This window comes from Mustela nivalis (assembly GCF_964662115.1).
Source record: "Mustela nivalis genome assembly, chromosome: 1".
Lineage (NCBI taxonomy): Eukaryota > Metazoa > Chordata > Mammalia > Carnivora > Mustelidae > Mustela > Mustela nivalis.
Genome location: NC_139020.1, coordinates 38,013,801 through 38,031,185, shown reverse-complemented (window position 1 = coordinate 38,031,185; position 17,385 = coordinate 38,013,801). Strand labels below are relative to the sequence as shown.

At 34.3% G+C, this 17,385-nt stretch overlaps 1 protein-coding gene and 1 long non-coding RNA gene across 6 annotated transcripts in view; one reads left to right on the top strand and one right to left on the bottom strand.

Annotated features, from left to right (window-relative positions):
- The window catches only part of CADM2 (cell adhesion molecule 2), a 1,080,612-nt gene that overhangs the window by 114,659 nt on the left and 948,568 nt on the right, over positions 1 to 17,385 (bottom strand). For all 5 annotated transcript variants that reach the window (XM_082738271.1, XM_082738272.1, XM_082738275.1 and 2 more), the window contains one exon: positions 7,699 to 7,789. In XM_082738271.1, coding sequence (XP_082594397.1) covers positions 7,699 to 7,789 — 91 coding nt within the window. The remainder of the gene's footprint in view (positions 1 to 7,698; positions 7,790 to 17,385) is intronic.
- On the top strand, positions 3,329 to 12,675 carry LOC309868446. Its single transcript, XR_014313696.1, has 2 exons — positions 3,329 to 3,622; positions 12,137 to 12,675. It is a non-coding gene; the product is annotated as an uncharacterized lncRNA (long non-coding RNA).

Below are 17,385 nucleotides of genomic sequence, written 5' to 3'. Positions count from 1 at the left end.
AAGTATATATACATATGAAACACTGAGCACTTGGGTGGCTCAGTCAGTTAAGTGGTTAAGTGTCCTGGCTTTGGTTTAGGTCATGATCCCAAGGTCCTGGGATCAAGTCCCACATTGGGCTCCCTGCTCTGTTGGGAGCCTGCTTCTCTCTCTTCCTCTGTCTGATGCTTCCACTGTTTATACTCTCTCTCTTATTTTCTCTTTCTATCAAATAAGTAAATCTATAAATATATATATATATATGTAATAATAAAATAGTTATTATACACCTGATCATAAAATCTAGTCAGGAATTATTTACATATATTTAGAAATTCTTTAGATAATATTTAGATATTCTAACAGGTTTAGGCTTACCTAAGTGGTAATTGATTTATAAAATACATTTTTTTTTACATATTTGATTAAAAGATAGCCTTTCCTACTGGTTAGAAAGGAACTCTCTCATTCTTGCCAACTTCACCAGGTTATTGTGAAAAATCAATAAAATAGGAGAACTGAAAACACTGGGTAAATAAGAAAACATAATCATCAGTGTTGTTAAAATTTTATTTATTTATTTTTTATTTTTAAACATTCTTAAAAAGATTTATTTATTTATTTTCAGAGTGGGGAGAGGGGCAGTGGGTGAGAGAGAATTTCAAGCAGACTCTCCACTGAGTGCACAGCACCATAAGGGGCTCAATCTTAAAAGTGACCTGAGTCAAAACCAAGAGTCAGACACTTCACTATGCCACATAGGCACCCCCTAATTTTTTTTTAAAACATGTTTGTAATCTCAATTCTACCACTTATCACTTGGGTGATTGGAAAAGATCCTACAATCTCCATAAAACTTATTTTCCTCCTTTAAAAACTAGAAATGATTGTAAGTCTGCAAGCCTTTTCCAACAAGATAGTTGTGTAGTTTAAATAAGACAATATTCATAAAAAAATTGGGAAACTATATCAAAACAAGGTCTTACACATTGCAGACCCTGGATGGTCAACCACCCATGGGTTATGCCTTTCATTCAGTTTTGGTTGTGTAAAGGTATTTAGATCTCCTTTGGCTTTCTGTCAAAACTTGCTAACGTGGCTCTTCCATTCCAGGATAGCTGCTCTAGAGTGTAGCCTTGTCCATGTTTGTGGGACCAAAACTCATTTTCTACCCCTTTGAGTCCTTTCCAATTATTCTAAAACTTTTTCTACCTGAACACTATGAAGGTGCTGCTTCTATGGCTCAGTATTTTCCAGTTTCCCATTTCTCACTATATTATATTTTACCTCTGACAGGGGTTCATGCCTCTGACTCTCTTCTAGCACCTCATTATTACTGTGTAACCGCAACTAAAATAACCATGTTGTTCAATCAGTTCTGCCATGACTTTAACATGGATATCTTTGCTGTTCAAACATGGTTTTTAAAGTCACAGATAATTCTGTGTTCATTCTGCTTGCAACTTTGGATTTCAGAGCTGTGGAAGAAATTTGAGATGATAATTCAATTTCCAGGATGGCCATAGCAGTCTAAAATTTGCATATGTATTAAATATATAATTAAGACTCCCAAGTTTAAACCTTGGTGAGATAGACTGTATGTAACTCTTTGACCAAATTATAATTTATTGTCATCCTCATGGTTATTATTTACTATGAAGTTACTTAGAGAAATTTCAAATACATAGTCATTTATCTTTAAAACAGTTTGTTCAGAGATTTTATTTTATTTTTAAAGAAAAAAAAGACTTGGTAAATGGGCTTGACCTCTAATGTAAACTGTGGACCTTGTGGTAAGAACAATGGATTCCTGTAGGTCAATGGTTTGTAATAAGGGCGCCACTGTTGTGTAGACTGTTCATAGTGGGGTGTGTTGTGCATGTGTGGTGATGGGGATATATGGGAACTCAGTACGTTCCACAGTTTCACTATGGGCCTATAGCTGCTCTAAAAAGTATAATTTATTAATTAAAAATAAAACACCTCAGGTACTTAAGTGACTTGCTCAAGTTGACTCAGACTACAGATACCCACAGATTTATAATTCAAGCCTAGTTCTGTATTTCTCTTTTTAATGTGCCACACAATTCTCGGTGCCCCAGAACATGGCTGCATAGGAATTATATCTGAACAGAAGCACAGACCTTGATGATTAACTCCATGACTTTCTATAACATAGATTGCAGGAGAGAAATAACTGTTGTATAATTAATATCTATTATGCCTTAGGTCAAATGATAGGAAACGGCTATTATTATCAATCTCTGCTCTTCTTTCAAAATTTGCATTTGTCCTGTTTTGGCCTAAAATATTTCATTATGGATGATAACTTCCCTTGTTTAACTCCTGGTTTATTTTGTCATTTCTTCTGGCTGTGATTAGATTGTCTGACAGTTAGTAAATAACCTGTGCTTTGTAAAAAGGTCATCTTAGCCTGAGAAAATGGACTTGATATAATAATTTGCAACTTGTTTGTTAATCTCTATTATACTAATAAGAAAATGCATCAAATATAACTAACAGATTTCTTCTCAAATTCTTGATCATTTTGAAAGTGGATGCATAATTGTTCCTCTAGAACACCTTACTGGTTGTTATATGGTATGTGATCTGTCTTCCTAAAATATCAAAATCTTTCTTCTTGTACAGAACAGGGCATGTTATGTGCTATGCAATTATGTATACTAGATTTATGCCAAGACATGAGAATAACTGTGGTTACCAAGAGATAAAATAGTAAGTAAAATACAAAAATCATGCTGCATACACTGAGAAGTTTATCGAGACCTATCATTATTTTGTTTTACAGATTAAATGCCAAATCTACATTTATTTGACTGGAAGTGTCCCATAGCTTTTCTGAAGTAAATTTACAAATCCTTAAACATTTGATTAAAATGAATGATGATTCTTTAGCTCTAGCATGTGAGGGCAACCCCACACCTTTTAAGGTCATGACTTTAATGTAACAGCTTTTTTCTTTCTCTACTTCTATAAATGGAGAATGCTGCTGCCTGAAAGCTGTCTGGGAATTCAGCCAAAGAAAGAAGAAGGTTGCAAAAACTCTGGGGACTTGAAAGAAAAGTGGTTGGCATTAGCTCTGTCCTCACTTTAAACTAAAATTAAAACAATAGACAGACATGTACAGTAATCTCTCTTTTAAGGAAAGAATACAATGCCTCTATAGTAATGTCAAGTGGAACAATTTGGTCCTGGCCCAAGATATGCAGCTGTTCCACAGGAAAATAGCAAAAGGCTTCAGTCCAAAGCAGGCAAATAAAGCATGATTGTTCATAAACAGTCACTGGGGCCCTCACATTTAGAACAAGGAAAACAACATTAGCATAGAGGAGGGCAGGTTAGGGGCATGAGTCTCAGTACAAGTTGAACCATGCCATCAGTTTATGATTTATACAAAAGACAGTGGTGTCATTTTGCCTACTATCCATATGCCTAGTAACTGTGAATAATTCATTCTTCAGGAAATTATGTACCAGGGAAATACTTTTTAAGAAACAATGAGGATTTGATCATGGATTAAAGATACGAGAAGAAAAGGAATCATACATCCATTATCCATTATCCATTTCTGATTTTCACCTGCTTTCAAGAAGGATCAGACAAATGGAAAAGATGGTGGAAAGTAAGTGTTTGGATAGCCCTTTGGAACCTAAGCCATGGTGTGGCTTCTCAGTGGTTTCAAAATAACAAAATGGGGAATCAGGTGTAATAGCTGTAAAGTAATAGAGCAGAACTTTGACCGTGATTACCAGAGTAAGACAGGAAATTTGGACCTGCCCACTGGGTATATGTGATATTACATACTACATTTTCAGTCCTATTCTTTAGGATTTTTTGATCTTGTCTTAAAATATGGACACTAGCTCTATTTTTCTTTTTTTAACTTCTGTTTGGCATGCATTTCTTTTCTCATTCCTTTCCACTTTTCATGATTCATCTTCTGAAATGGGTAGTCTTTCCATGTGCTTTACTTTCCTACCACCTACTAATTCCCTGATTAATCCATTTCAATTTGCCTTCTATTCTCTTTGCTCTAGTGAGACTGTTTTCTTTATGATCAATAAGATTTCCTTCTGGGAAAATCCAATGATTTCTTTTCGGTCTTCCCTTGTTTTTTGTCCTGTCTGCCTCATCTGGCACTGTTGGAGACAGAATAAAACTAAAGAGAGGCAAGGAATTACACTGTCTTTAAAGAGGTTAATGCTTTCATTTACTAGAAATGATAGTTACTTTGAGAATGCAGAAGAGTGGATTTTAAAATGATTAGGAAGAACAGAAGAGAAACAGTAATCTAAAGGCAGGAAGGAATCAAAGACGTTAGCTATTTCTATAACGTCAATGGCCTGGCAATCTACAAAGAAAGAAAACGATAAAAAGAAAATTGCAAATGAGTATACAAGAGAATCAGTTAATACACATTTATTCGTAGATGGTGGCATACAGAATGTAACACTGGGAACTACCTGGATAAAAACAGAATAGAATGATCATTTAACCCTTATGGAGCTTATAAAGTAATCACCAGAAGATATGATAATTAGGGATTTTTTTTTTTTTTTTAGTATGGTTATAACTTCCTGCTAGATATGGTCAGTTTGTTAGGAATTTGGCAAGTTTTCAGAAAGGGCACGCAGGTAGAAAAAAGCCTGATAAAAGAGAATGGCAACAGTAAAGCATTTCTTAGGACTGGCCACTTTTCCACCTGCAGGCTTCAGGGTTCATCTTCAGTGCCAAATAATTTTTCAAAAGTTACTTTGCCTAAGATAAGGAACAATTTAGTCTCAACAACTGAAGTAGCAGAAAAATAGCTGAAAGAACGTAAGGTTGGGGCAATGACTGAACTGAGCGCAAATCTCGAGTCATCCATTTTAAACCTGGACAAATAAAGGAAATTTGGGGAACTTTGCTGAGCAGCTTTCGATTTCCATAAAATAAGGGGTCTTTCTTATTTTGTTTACTTCCTTTACAGTGATATTAGTCAGGATCCTTCTGACAAAGGTAACATGTTATATTCCCCAAACTTCTGGAACCTTTGTATTCTAGAGTGAAATAAACAAATGAGGGGCGCCTGGGTGGTTCAGTGGGTTAAAGCCTCTGCCTTTGGCTCGAGTCATGATCCCGGGATCCTGGGATCGAGCCCCATGTTGGGCTCTCTGCTCCGCAGGGAGCCTGCTTCCTCCCCTATCTCTCTCTGCCTGCCTCTCTGCCTACTTGTGATTTCTTTCTCTCTGTCAAATAAATAAAATCTTAAAAAAAAAAAAAAAGAAATAAACAAATGAGAGGCTACTGCACTTTTCATTCATCTGCTGTGCAGAGAAATATCACCCATCCAAACTTATTCCTAGGTAGCTGAAACAGAGACCCACAATAAAACACATCTATTCGACAACATTTGAACTGAGGAGAATGGACTACCTGAAGATCTAACTACCTAGACCTCACAAGTTAATTATTCACATAAATTAAAAGCCATTTCTAGGGTGCCTGAGTGGCTCAGTCAGTTAAGCATCTATTTTCTTTCAGGTCATAATCCCAGGGTCCTAGGGTAGAGTCCCACTTCAGGGGCCTGCTTCTGCCTCTGCCCCTCGCCTTACTCAGGTTGTCTCTCACTACCCCTCTCTCTCTCTCAAACAAATACAATCTTAAAAAAAATAAATAAAAAGATCTCAGGTCATCTGAATTAATGGGATGCCTGGATGGCTTAGTTGGTTAAACATCTGCCTTTGGCTCAGATCATGATCCCAGGTTTCTGGGACCCATTCAAGTGTGGCATTGGGCTCCGCCCTCAGCGGGGAACCTGCTTCTCCCTCCCTCCCCTGCTTGTTCTCTCTCTCTCTTTCAATCTCTCTCTCTATCTGTCTCTCAAAAAATTAAAATCTTTAAAAAACAAAACAAAACAAAATGCTGTTTCTGCTATTGGGAGTAGATATAGAACCAAAGAGTAGATCCTTGACAAGTCATTAGATACTCTTTGAACAGGGGTATATTTATTTCCAAGCATTCTAATATTGTGTTTCCCAACCTTATGTAATTGTATAAGTTGTACACATATTCTAAATGTACACATATGTACTTTGAGGCAGATCAATGAAGAAAAGGTAAAAGTAAAAGTCCCTTGCTATGCCTTCATCATGATCATGTTCCTTCACATCCCCATATGCTGACCTCTGAGATTATGAGGAGGGAAAAAAATAAGCAAACAAACAAAACAACAATAGAAGCTGAAGCAAATAGAGAGAGAGGAGGAGGAACAGACTGATGTGGGAAATAATATGTGAAAGCAACAGGTGTGCGGATGGAAGGAAAAGTTAGGCAAGAAATTCTGTTGTGAGATACATAGAATCAGGACTAAGGAAATTAGGATTTTAGTATGTCTAAAGCTGAGTAGAGTCTATTATACTTCTTTTTCTAGTAAAGAGTACTGAACTTGCAGCCAAAAGCTCTTCTTAAAGCGATAATACCTAAATGCACAGTCACACTCAGCATACTGCAGTTGAAAAATGTCTTATATAAGCAATTTAATCTTATCAGAAAGTAAGAGCTAGGAAAGTGAATTGTACAGAATATATTTCGTAAAGCTACTATGAAAGTTTGTTCCTTTCAGAGTATAAAATGCCTTAAATGTTTCTTAAAAGATAGAAGAAAAACAGTGGATTATTTTATTGAATATTCTTTATATGCTTGTGTCTTTAGAAAATAATACTGGAAGTCAGAATAGTTTTAAAATAACAAAACTTTGATAAAGAAAGTGTGAATTTATTTAATGTGTTAAAATTGTAATACCATACAACTGAAGAAGTTCAAATTTCAGGATTCTGCCTTAATGGTCTTTTAGAAAAATTCCTTATGTAATAATAAGAAATCTAAATTTCTATTAGAAATAACATTTTTAGTAACTTAACTTGATTTGCACAAAAGCTAGCCCATATAGTTTTACATGGAAAACAATTAAATTCCTCCTATTAAAATTTAAACAAATTGCCAAACAATTGGAAGCTTTTTAAAAAATCAAATAAATGACTTCAGCACAACCTAGACTGTTACCATATTAGAAAGATCAAGGTGCTGTCAAATAGTCTTTGAGTCATGCATATTTGAATTTTGCATAAAAAAGATTTTCTATGAGTTAGTTGTTTATAAACATGAACGTCAAAAAGTTAAATATTAGAACTATATATTCTAATAATGAAATTATTTAATAATTGAAAATGTTGAAACATCTCACATTCACAAATTATGTTCCTTGGGGCTACATTAGAAATGTAGATGTGATCTCCCTTCTTATGAAAATGATTTCCCTTTTAACTTTAAAACTTGAGAATATTTTGAGGATGCTTCAGTATTTTCAAAGATTTTTATAGGAGAACTAAATTTAGTAATGTGTAATGTCTATCAGTCTTATGATGTAAACAGTGACTGATTAAGCCCACTTTCCTTTCAGGTTGAAATATCTTACTAGAAATAAAAGGGAAAAAAATCACAGCTGGAAACCTTCCCAGAAACTTCACTAGATGACAAAGTAAAAGACCAGTCTTCCACAGATACTTAATGAAGACATGGTTCAGGGGATTTCTGTTCTAGAGATCACTTTGCCCACCAAGAAAAGACAAAAAACAGTGGATTTCTTCAGTTCAAGTCTGAAATCAAAGCAGGATAGGAGGAAAAAGTGAAAACTTTAGTGCTCATTAAATCACTTACAGTGGTTTTCCTTTGGATTCACAAGTCAAAATTAATGGCTGTCCTTCTTGTGGAAAAGGAGTGGATGGTATAATCTTAACTGAAGGTGTATCTAGAAAAAAAACATGAAAAGGAATATTAAGAAAGGTCACTAAATACACATAAACATATATATTTCATAACTGTATATCATGGCATCTGTTCAGGCTTTTTCTTATTATTGTGTACATTTACAAGGGATTTCTGAGATTTGGTGAAACACAATATACAATTTTAAGAAGCTACCATCCTGTCTATGGAACACTAACAAAGATATCTGAATATCTTATGAACCCCACTGTAGTATTATTTCTGAAATCTGAATATAAAACTGAAATTGCAAAATATGGTTCAGATGAATATCAAGCATTTCATACAATTGTTTCTTCAACTATTTATAGATGGCTATGAATACTATCATTATGGGCCAAGTGACTTTATGTACATTTAAATAACAACACTTTTCTTTTGCAGTAATACCAGGACTCATAATAAAGAACCCTCAAAGAACTCAGGATCAACTACTGTCTCATAAGCATTATGCAGGATCTTTTTGAAAATGTAGGAATGCAGGGGCTCCTGGGTGGTTCAGTGGGTTAAGCCCCTGCCTTTGGCTCAGGTCAGGATCTCAGAGTCCTGGAGTCGCACATCCGCATAGGCTCTCTGCTCAGCAGGTTTTCCCCTTTTCCTCTGCCTGCCTCTGCCTACTTGTGATCTGTCTCTCTGTCAAATAAATAAATAAAATCTTTTTAAAAAAGAGAGAAAATGCAGTAATGCAGCACTTAGCACATGTTATTGGCTCTAATGTACAGTCAGCAAATAATTTAAAATAATTGCGTAGAAAATTACTAAAAGTTAGCCTTTTGTTAGATATAAGGCAACAATTGTAATTTTTTAAAAATTTCTATTTAAAAATAAAATCATCCTTGGTAAAAGAGGATTCAAAAATACTTTTTGACATTAATATGTATAGCTTTTGTGCCACATTTAATACTGTTCAATCAACACATAGACACCTATTTCATAGAAGAAATGGAAAGTAAACTTTAAAAAGGAGACAATGCAAACATGCTCACTGCTCTATGAGACTTTGCTAGTCTTGACATTGTGTGGCCAACACAACATGGGATTCCTATCAACATGCAAAAGCTTCCTGCTCTTACCTCTGCATCCTCAACAATAAACAAAATAGGCTCTGCATATTCCAGACAGTCATGATTATTTTCACCCTTCCCTTAGGGATGATGGAAGAATTGAACCCCCCGGGGTTATACCCACACTCTGATTTTGAACCAATTAAGTAAGTGTCTATCAACAGTATAACTTTCAGGTTACTTTTAGGTTACTTTAGAAAAATATTATTCAGACTTATCATATATCAAGCAGTAAAATAGGATCCTGTGGAAGACCTTACATCATACTTATAAATTATTTACAGATTTTTAATACTTTTTTTTCAATCTTTTAATCAAGAAAATATATTCTTGGTAATCAACAATAATATCCTGGTTGCAAATAGGGATTCCTCATAGATTATGGTAAAGATTTCAGTGTGAAATAACCCAAGGCAGGGGGAAACTTGACAAAATAGGACACATTTTCATCATACTTTTTTAAATGATAGGAAAAAAAATTTAATAAATGATTAAATTATACTTCAGCAATTTTTTGATTATCACCATCACATTTATGGAATCAGTTATTGACTAGGGTGATTGTATAATGTTTTTTTCAAAAAGTGAAGGTGAAATGTCAACAATTATACAGGGTAACAAGTATGAGCCAAAATTATTCTGGAAAATGAGGTCTATTGTCTTTTTAACTTTGAACATATATGCATATAGCAAAATGTATTTCATCCTGACAAGCAGAAGCAAGATTCAGTTCCAGAGGGAAAAAAAAAGTGGAAGAAAAAATGTTCACAAAGTGTGATTCTAGAGAATAGAATTGTGTTAACTTGGGTGTCTATAATGGTTAATTTTGTGTCAACTTGACTGGATCATGGGGTGCTCAGGCACCATGGGGTGCCTTAACATTATTCTTGGTATTTCAGTGACAGTATTTTTGTAAGAGATGAAATTTTTGTTGTTGTTAAGATTTGACTAATAGACTGACTGATTGATTTAGAGAGCACAAGTATGGAGAGACGCAGTTGGAGAATCTTAAGCTGGCTCCATACCCAGCACTGAGTCCAACCCTAGGCTTGATCCCACAACCCTGAGATCATGACCTGAGCTGCAATCAAGGGTCAGACTCTTAAACCAATGAGCTACTAGGTACCCCTATAAGAAATCAACATGTAAATCAGTAGACCAAGTGAAACAGATTGCTCTCCCTAAAGTGGGTGGGCCTTGTCAGATGAGTTGAAGGCTTGGGATAAAACAAAAAAGCTGATCCTTCCCCAAATAGGAAAGAATTCTTCTTGTCTGATGGCCTCCAAGCTAGAAGATAGCTTTTTTTTGTTCCTGTTTTGGTCTCAAACTGGAACTAAATCATCAGCTCTTCTGGTTCTTTAGCGTGGCAACTCAGCCTACAGGTCTTGGGATTTGCAACCTTGATAACTGTGTGAGCCAACTTCTTATAGTAAGTCTCCTTTTCTCTATATACATGTTATTAGTTTTGTTCTGACAAATACAGAAATCTAACAAACAGACCCTGAGACACGTCTTTTATGGGTGTGATATTAGGAAGGACTGGAATGTGAGACAGGAAGAGAAGGAAGTAAATAAAGAATGTGCTATTGAGCAGATGACATGATGGGCAACCAGGATTCGATTCTGCTCTGGAACTCTGAGAGACAATATAGGGCATGCCTCAGACTTATCTTACTTGATGAGTAAGGAGCAGGAGTATTTAAGGAATATTTACCAATTTTCATTAGTGTTTGATTGAGGATTACTCTGAAGGGAGGTGGAAGGTTATTTCCCTGGCATGCTTTGTCAACTCAGTGCACAAAAATGGTGTTTGCTAAATGGATATGGGCAAGTCACCACTAGTATCTGCTTCATTAAGGTAAAATATATAATGACAGGTAGCTGTTAGAGGAAAGCAGAATATGGCCCAGTTTCTCTTAGCTTTGCCAGTTATTGTTTAAGCAATTTATTAAAGGTGAGAATTTGTATCACACATAATCCCTGGAGGCATGATTCAGGATTCCATTTATATCCAAAATACAGAATTTTAGTTACAAGACAATGCTGGAGCAAATAATATGTTTTGCATGTATTTCTACAAACGATCAGGAAGACCACCAAACAACCTCTAAAGTAACCAAAATCAAGGGATATGATACAATGTTCTTTTATTTTACTTCAGAATTATTCAAAATGTTGATTAGTTTCTATGCCTACAAATTATGTTTGCTAGATTTCAGAACACTCCACTTTCTGTGTCCCGCTACCCCCATATGTTTCTGATTCAACTCTTATATCTCTGGCTACTCTTTCTCAGGTTTTGTTGTCTTTTTGCATTTAGGCTTTAATTACTGAGATCACCAAGAATGGAATCATGATCTGTTCTCATGTTAATTTTGGCTGGGTCCTTTCAGCCACACCCATCTTTTTAGATTCTAGGTAGTAACCAGTTGTTCTCAGGTTTATATTCTAGAGGCAAATCTGTACCACAAGCTACACTGAAATATATGCAGCACCCATTTAACATGTCCCCTCAGATGTCTAAAAGACATGGTGCCTTTACCATGTCTAAAATGAACTCCAGCTCTCCAACCATTACCTCCATGTTCTTTAACTGGCAATCTCTTGTTCTGTAGATACTGCCAGCCTCAATCCAGCTACATACACCAGACACCTTCTGTTTCCTTGGATTTCTATCTTCAACCAATTAATTAATTCTGGTTGATCTATGTCCGAATAGTTTTCAAATCTGCTCATTTCTTTCTTATAGCTCCACAACTACTTCTTTTATCTAGTTTATAGCGATAGTGAATGGTCTCTCTCTCTCTCATGCCAGTTTTTGTCTCCCTAAAATCTGATTTTTAGAACTAAACAAAGTTGTCTTCTCAACACATAAATCTGACAGGAGCATCTGGATGGCTCAGTCAGTTGAGCATCTGACTCTTAATTTCAGCTCAAGTCATGATCTCAGGGTTGTAAGATGGAGCCTCAGGTTGGATTCCACTCTACATGTGCCGTCTGCTTGGGACTCTCTCCCTATCCCTTTGACCCTCCCCTTTGCTCATGCTATCTCTCTGTTTCTAAAATAAATAAATAAAATCTTTAAGAAAAAAATACAGATAAATCTGATAACATCAATGGTCTGGTTAAAACCCTGAATGCTTAATCTTTGCTGTTAAGACTGAAAGCAAAATCATTAGTATAGCCTTTATCTCATGTGATCTGTACACTTCTTTCTTTCTTTCTTTCTTTATTTATTTATTTATTTATTTATTTATTTATTTTAGGTGTTGTTCCCTGCTGAGCAGGGAGCCTGACAAAGGACTTGATCCCAGGATCTTGAGATCATGACCTGAGCCAAAGGCAGATGCTTAACCAACTGGAGCCACCAAGCAGCACCCTTCTCTTGCCTTCTAACATTCATTTTCATTCTTTGAATAAATTTTATACAAATTATCAGGAATATTCCATTCTGGGAGAGCTTATTTAACTCTTGAAACTCTTGAAACATTTTTGAGGGCATTCATTCCTTACCCTCGAGTTTGATCAGATGCCTCTTCTACATGTTCTCTATCACATTGGTATAATTTTTAAACAGTCATAGCTATATCTTCAGTATCTTGCATAATGCTTTACACAAAATCTGTGCTTAATAAATAAATTCTTAAATGAATGAATACGCTAAGGATTTCCTTATACTTTCTTCTTGGTTTGATATATAAATCCTAAAATACTAAAAAGGGTTTCATTGAAATCTTTTGGGGTCTGTTATATGTAAAATTAATCTTAAATATTCAAGTTACAAATAAACCACTTCTTCACAGAACAGAGTGACAGTCTTCAGTTCTTTGTGGATATGTATGGTATTTTGAATTACTAATATAATGTATTATATTGTACCAATTAATAACAGTAAAAGAGGGTTAGTAAAAATGCATTATTATTGCTATAAATTTATCTTAGCTTTGTTTCAGCTATTTAAAATAATTTCCATCTCTGTTTTAAAAGGTCTTCAAGTAAATGAACTCTAACACCATATTTATTGAACATGTCTATATAGAATCATATATATTTTTATACAAGATCTAATGCCCATCATATATAAAAAACATATAGATGGCAGAGAACAGTAAATAATTAGGTTTAAATTATTTTAGAATACAGAATATATACTATTATTATAAAACACTACACTTAGTAAAATGTATATATTTTTTATATGGTTATTTCATTCACTACATTTTGAGCATTCAGGTTCCAAGATCTTAACCTATCTAATTGTATGTTGTCACCTCCTAACAAAATGCCTTAAATGTAAGAGCGCTTTAAATGTTCAGTGTATAAATGAATTAGTTTCTTCTTGTTTCTTTCAAAATGCAAGAAAATGAGAAAGTTTGAATAAGAATATAGAAAACAGGGATATATTCATTCATCCACAAATTATTTTTAAGTGCTTCCTAGCATACAAGCAAAAAATATGCAGCTATTTTAAAAGCACAATATTTCCTTTCTAAGATTTTTGTAGGAAAAATATCTCTCTTTAAAATCTATTTTTAAAATTATTAAAATGTGAAAAAAAACCACACTTTAGTCTTAAGTGTTATTTCTTTTACTTATCTGACAAATTCTGAGTTTCCTTTAGAAACAGGCACAATTACTATCAAGAGATAGATTGATGTACAAATGATTCTTTTTTTTAATCAAAAATTTAAAAGCTTTATGAACTTGGCAGTAAGGACACCTCTTGTTTTATTTGAACAACTCAGAATTTGAATCAAAGTGAAGATATTGATTCAGTGAAATGGATTTTCTATAGACTTAACAAAGATTTTAGAAAGGAGAAAAGATCAGTGATGCAGCTACTATTAAACCACCTAATGGACAATCTTAAACACACAAGCTCTTAAAGTATTTAGTGTCAGTGGTTCAATGTTTATCCATCACTTAGGGCTCTGTAGATGAATAAAAAGAAGTTTTAAATCAAATGTTTTATCAATAAAAAAAGAAAAAAAAAACTTACCTCTTCCATAATAAAAGAAATACAACAGAAATTTAAGATTATAAAGAACATCAGCCTTTTATAGATGATGAAAAAATTTCCAAATAAGAGAAGCAATTGTAAACTAATATATACTATCAGCATACTGCATCATTTCATATTGTATAATATATTGAGTGAATAAAGGTGGTTTATAACTTAAAACATCAGTCAGTTGCATTTTCCATGACATTATGTGTCATGGTTAAAAGCAAAATATTATTTTGGTTAAAAGCAAAATATTATTTTGATCATTTTATGGGTTCACAAAAGTTATTTCCTATGAGTACTCCCAAATAATTCATTTAACATTTATAGTTCCTAGAGCATATGAGTCATAGTACCATTACCCATTTTTATCCATTATTTCACCAGAATTGTAACAACATTATAGCATTCACAGTGTAACACCTAAAGCTCTGGTGTTAGTTTTCATAAATGATGCTACTGAGTATTTAGTATATTAGAAAAGCAAACTCATCTGAGCTGTGTCTATATTTTTCACTGCCTTATCCTTGGTTCAAGAATAACTCCTGGCCCTCAATTAAATATTTGTTGAATAAATGAATGAGTTATGAATTTTAATAATATTTTCCAACCATTAGTGTGTTATAAATCAAATTCATTTGTTATAGTTAATCTTCTAATGCTAATGAAAATTGGGCAAATCCTTAGTAAATAATAGTCATTGTTTTAAATATTCTATATCTATTGGCTCAGTGAACTCTCTCCTACAGCATACCAGGAAGATTATGTTGTTGACCTATTGTGTAGAACATGAAGGTAAATCTCAGAGGAGTCATTCACCGTCGTTACATAATCATATATCATTTACACAGTTTGAATCTTGGTATCTGATCTTCACTTACCTCAATAAGCTTGTGTTTCCTTTTCCCTCTTAGATGACACTAGGAATTGCTAGTAACCTCTGTGCCCTCTATCGTTCTTTATTTTTTTTTTTAAGATTTTATTTATTTATTTGACAGAGAGAAAGAGATCACAAGTAGACAGAGAGGCAGGCAGAAGGAGAGGGGGGAACAGGCTCCCTGCTGAACAGAGAGCCCGACATGGGGCTCGATCCCAGGACCCTGAGACCATGACCAGAGCAGAAGGTAGAGGCTTAACCCACTGAGCCACTCAGGCGCCCCTCCCCCAACTCACTTTTTTTTTTAATTTTTTATTTTTTATAAACATGTATTTTTATCCCCAGGGGTACAGGTCTGTGAATCACCAGGTTTACACACTTCACAGCACTCACCAAAGCACATACCCTCCCCAATGTCCATAATCCCACCCCCTTCTCCCAAGCCCCCTCCCCCCAGCAACCCTCAGTTTGTTTTGTGAGATTAAGAGTCACTTATGGTTTGTCTCCCTCCCAATCGCATCTTGTTTCATTTATTCTTCTCCTGCCCACTTAAGCCCCCATGTTGCATCACTACTTCCTCATATCAGGGAGATCATATGATAGTTGTCTTTCTCTGCTTGACTTATTTCACTAAGCATGATACGCTCTAGTTCCATCCACGTTGTCGCAAATGGCAAGATTTCATTTCTTTTGATGGCTGCATAGTATTCCATTGTGTATATATACCACATCTTCTTGATCCATTCATCTGTTGATGGACATCTAGGTTCTTTCCATAGTTTGGCTATTGTGGACATTGCTGCTATAAACATTCGGGTGCACGTGCCCCTTTGGATCACTACGTTTGTATTTTTAGGGTAAATACCCAATAGTGCAATTGCTGGGTCATAGGGCAGTTCTATTTTCAACATTTTGAGGAACCTCCATGCTGTTTTCCAGAGTGGCTGCACCAGCTTGCATTCCCTCTATCGTTCTTTAAACCCAACTCTTTTCTCCATTTGGCTGGATTGGAAACTGGCAAAAGATTTGCTTTGACTCTATATGATCTGCAAGTTATAAAACCTATCTGGCAATGTTACTGAATTCTACATGTAAACCATATGTCAGTTTGCCTGATAATCTCCTCTTCTTCTTCTTCTTTTGTTTAATGTATTACATCCCCCCTCACATCTCTTCAGCAGATGAAAATATTCTTTTGAGTGAAGGACATTAAAAGGTACAGACTTCCAGTTACGAGATTTTTAAGTTTTGAAGATATAACGTGTAGCATGATGCCTATAGTTAGTAATACTATATGTGTATTTGAAAATTGCTAAGAGAACAGATCTTAAAATTTCTCATAAGAAGAAAAATTATTTTAACTATGTTCAGTGATGATGTTAAATAAACGTTATAGTAATCATTTATATGTATATATATGTATATATATATATCCTGAATAACTATACTATATACCTTAAATTAATACAGTGTTATATGTCAATTATATATCAAAATTATTTATCAATAAAACTGGGAAAATATTTTAAAAATAAAGAAATATATTCCCTTATTTATTTTGATATATCCTTCTCAGCAACATATTTCTCTTCTCTATAAAATAATACAGAAATATTCCCAGAGCAAATTTCTATTAAGGAAAATTTAGAAACTTTTAAGTATTTTGTAAATGAGAGAATTATGATTCTTTGCTTTATAACAATGTTATTTTATAGAAGTTTCTGGAAAAAAAATAATTTAATTAGCATCCTTATAAGTATCTCTCAGTAATTACATTAATACTAAAGAAAATTAGTCACCTATGCAAATTTCTGAAGCCACTTTGAAGTTTACTCTAAAATAAATAATAGTTCTCAGTTAGAGGCAATTGTGCACCCCACACTCAAGGACATTTGGCAATATCTGGAGATATTTTTGCTTGTTACAACATGGAGGACATATAGAAGTAATACCATTAGCATCTAATAGATAGAGGACAGGAAGTTTACTGAACATCCTACAGTACAAAAGATATCCCCTTCACAGCCAAGAATTACCTGCCCCAAGATGTCAATAGTAGCCTCCTGTAAAATGTTTATTTTTCATTATATTCATTACCTATATATCTCTTCCTTGTTACAATGGATTGGGAATGGACCAGAGAACTATGAAACCGTGTACATTTATATAGGATGTTTGGTCTATTCTCATATCTCATATCTCTACTTTTGAAATGAAGGAAGTATTGAATACTCTGAGAAAGGCCATTATAATACTTTCCTGAAATAAAAAGCTTACAAAGCAAACTCCGTCTACACCTCAAGGTTGACCACTTTTCATGTTGATATACCAAGAGTTAAGTAGAACCATTTCAGCTGTTATGTATTTCCTCTGTGTAAGACTGATTTTTTCTAAAGTATCTAATTTTTCCACTGTTTGCAATTTTACAATAAAACTCAAACTTTTAACTTCCTTTTTAACTCACAACATTATGCAAAGAATGCTCAAAACTATCAGGTACTTTTCCTTCAACAGTTTGTTAAATTCCTTTTGATTCTAATGAAAAATTATTTTTGTGTCAATCTTTTATTTATTCAACAAATATCTACAAATTAGTGTGGGCATAAGACCCATTGCTACTACTAGTCAGGTGT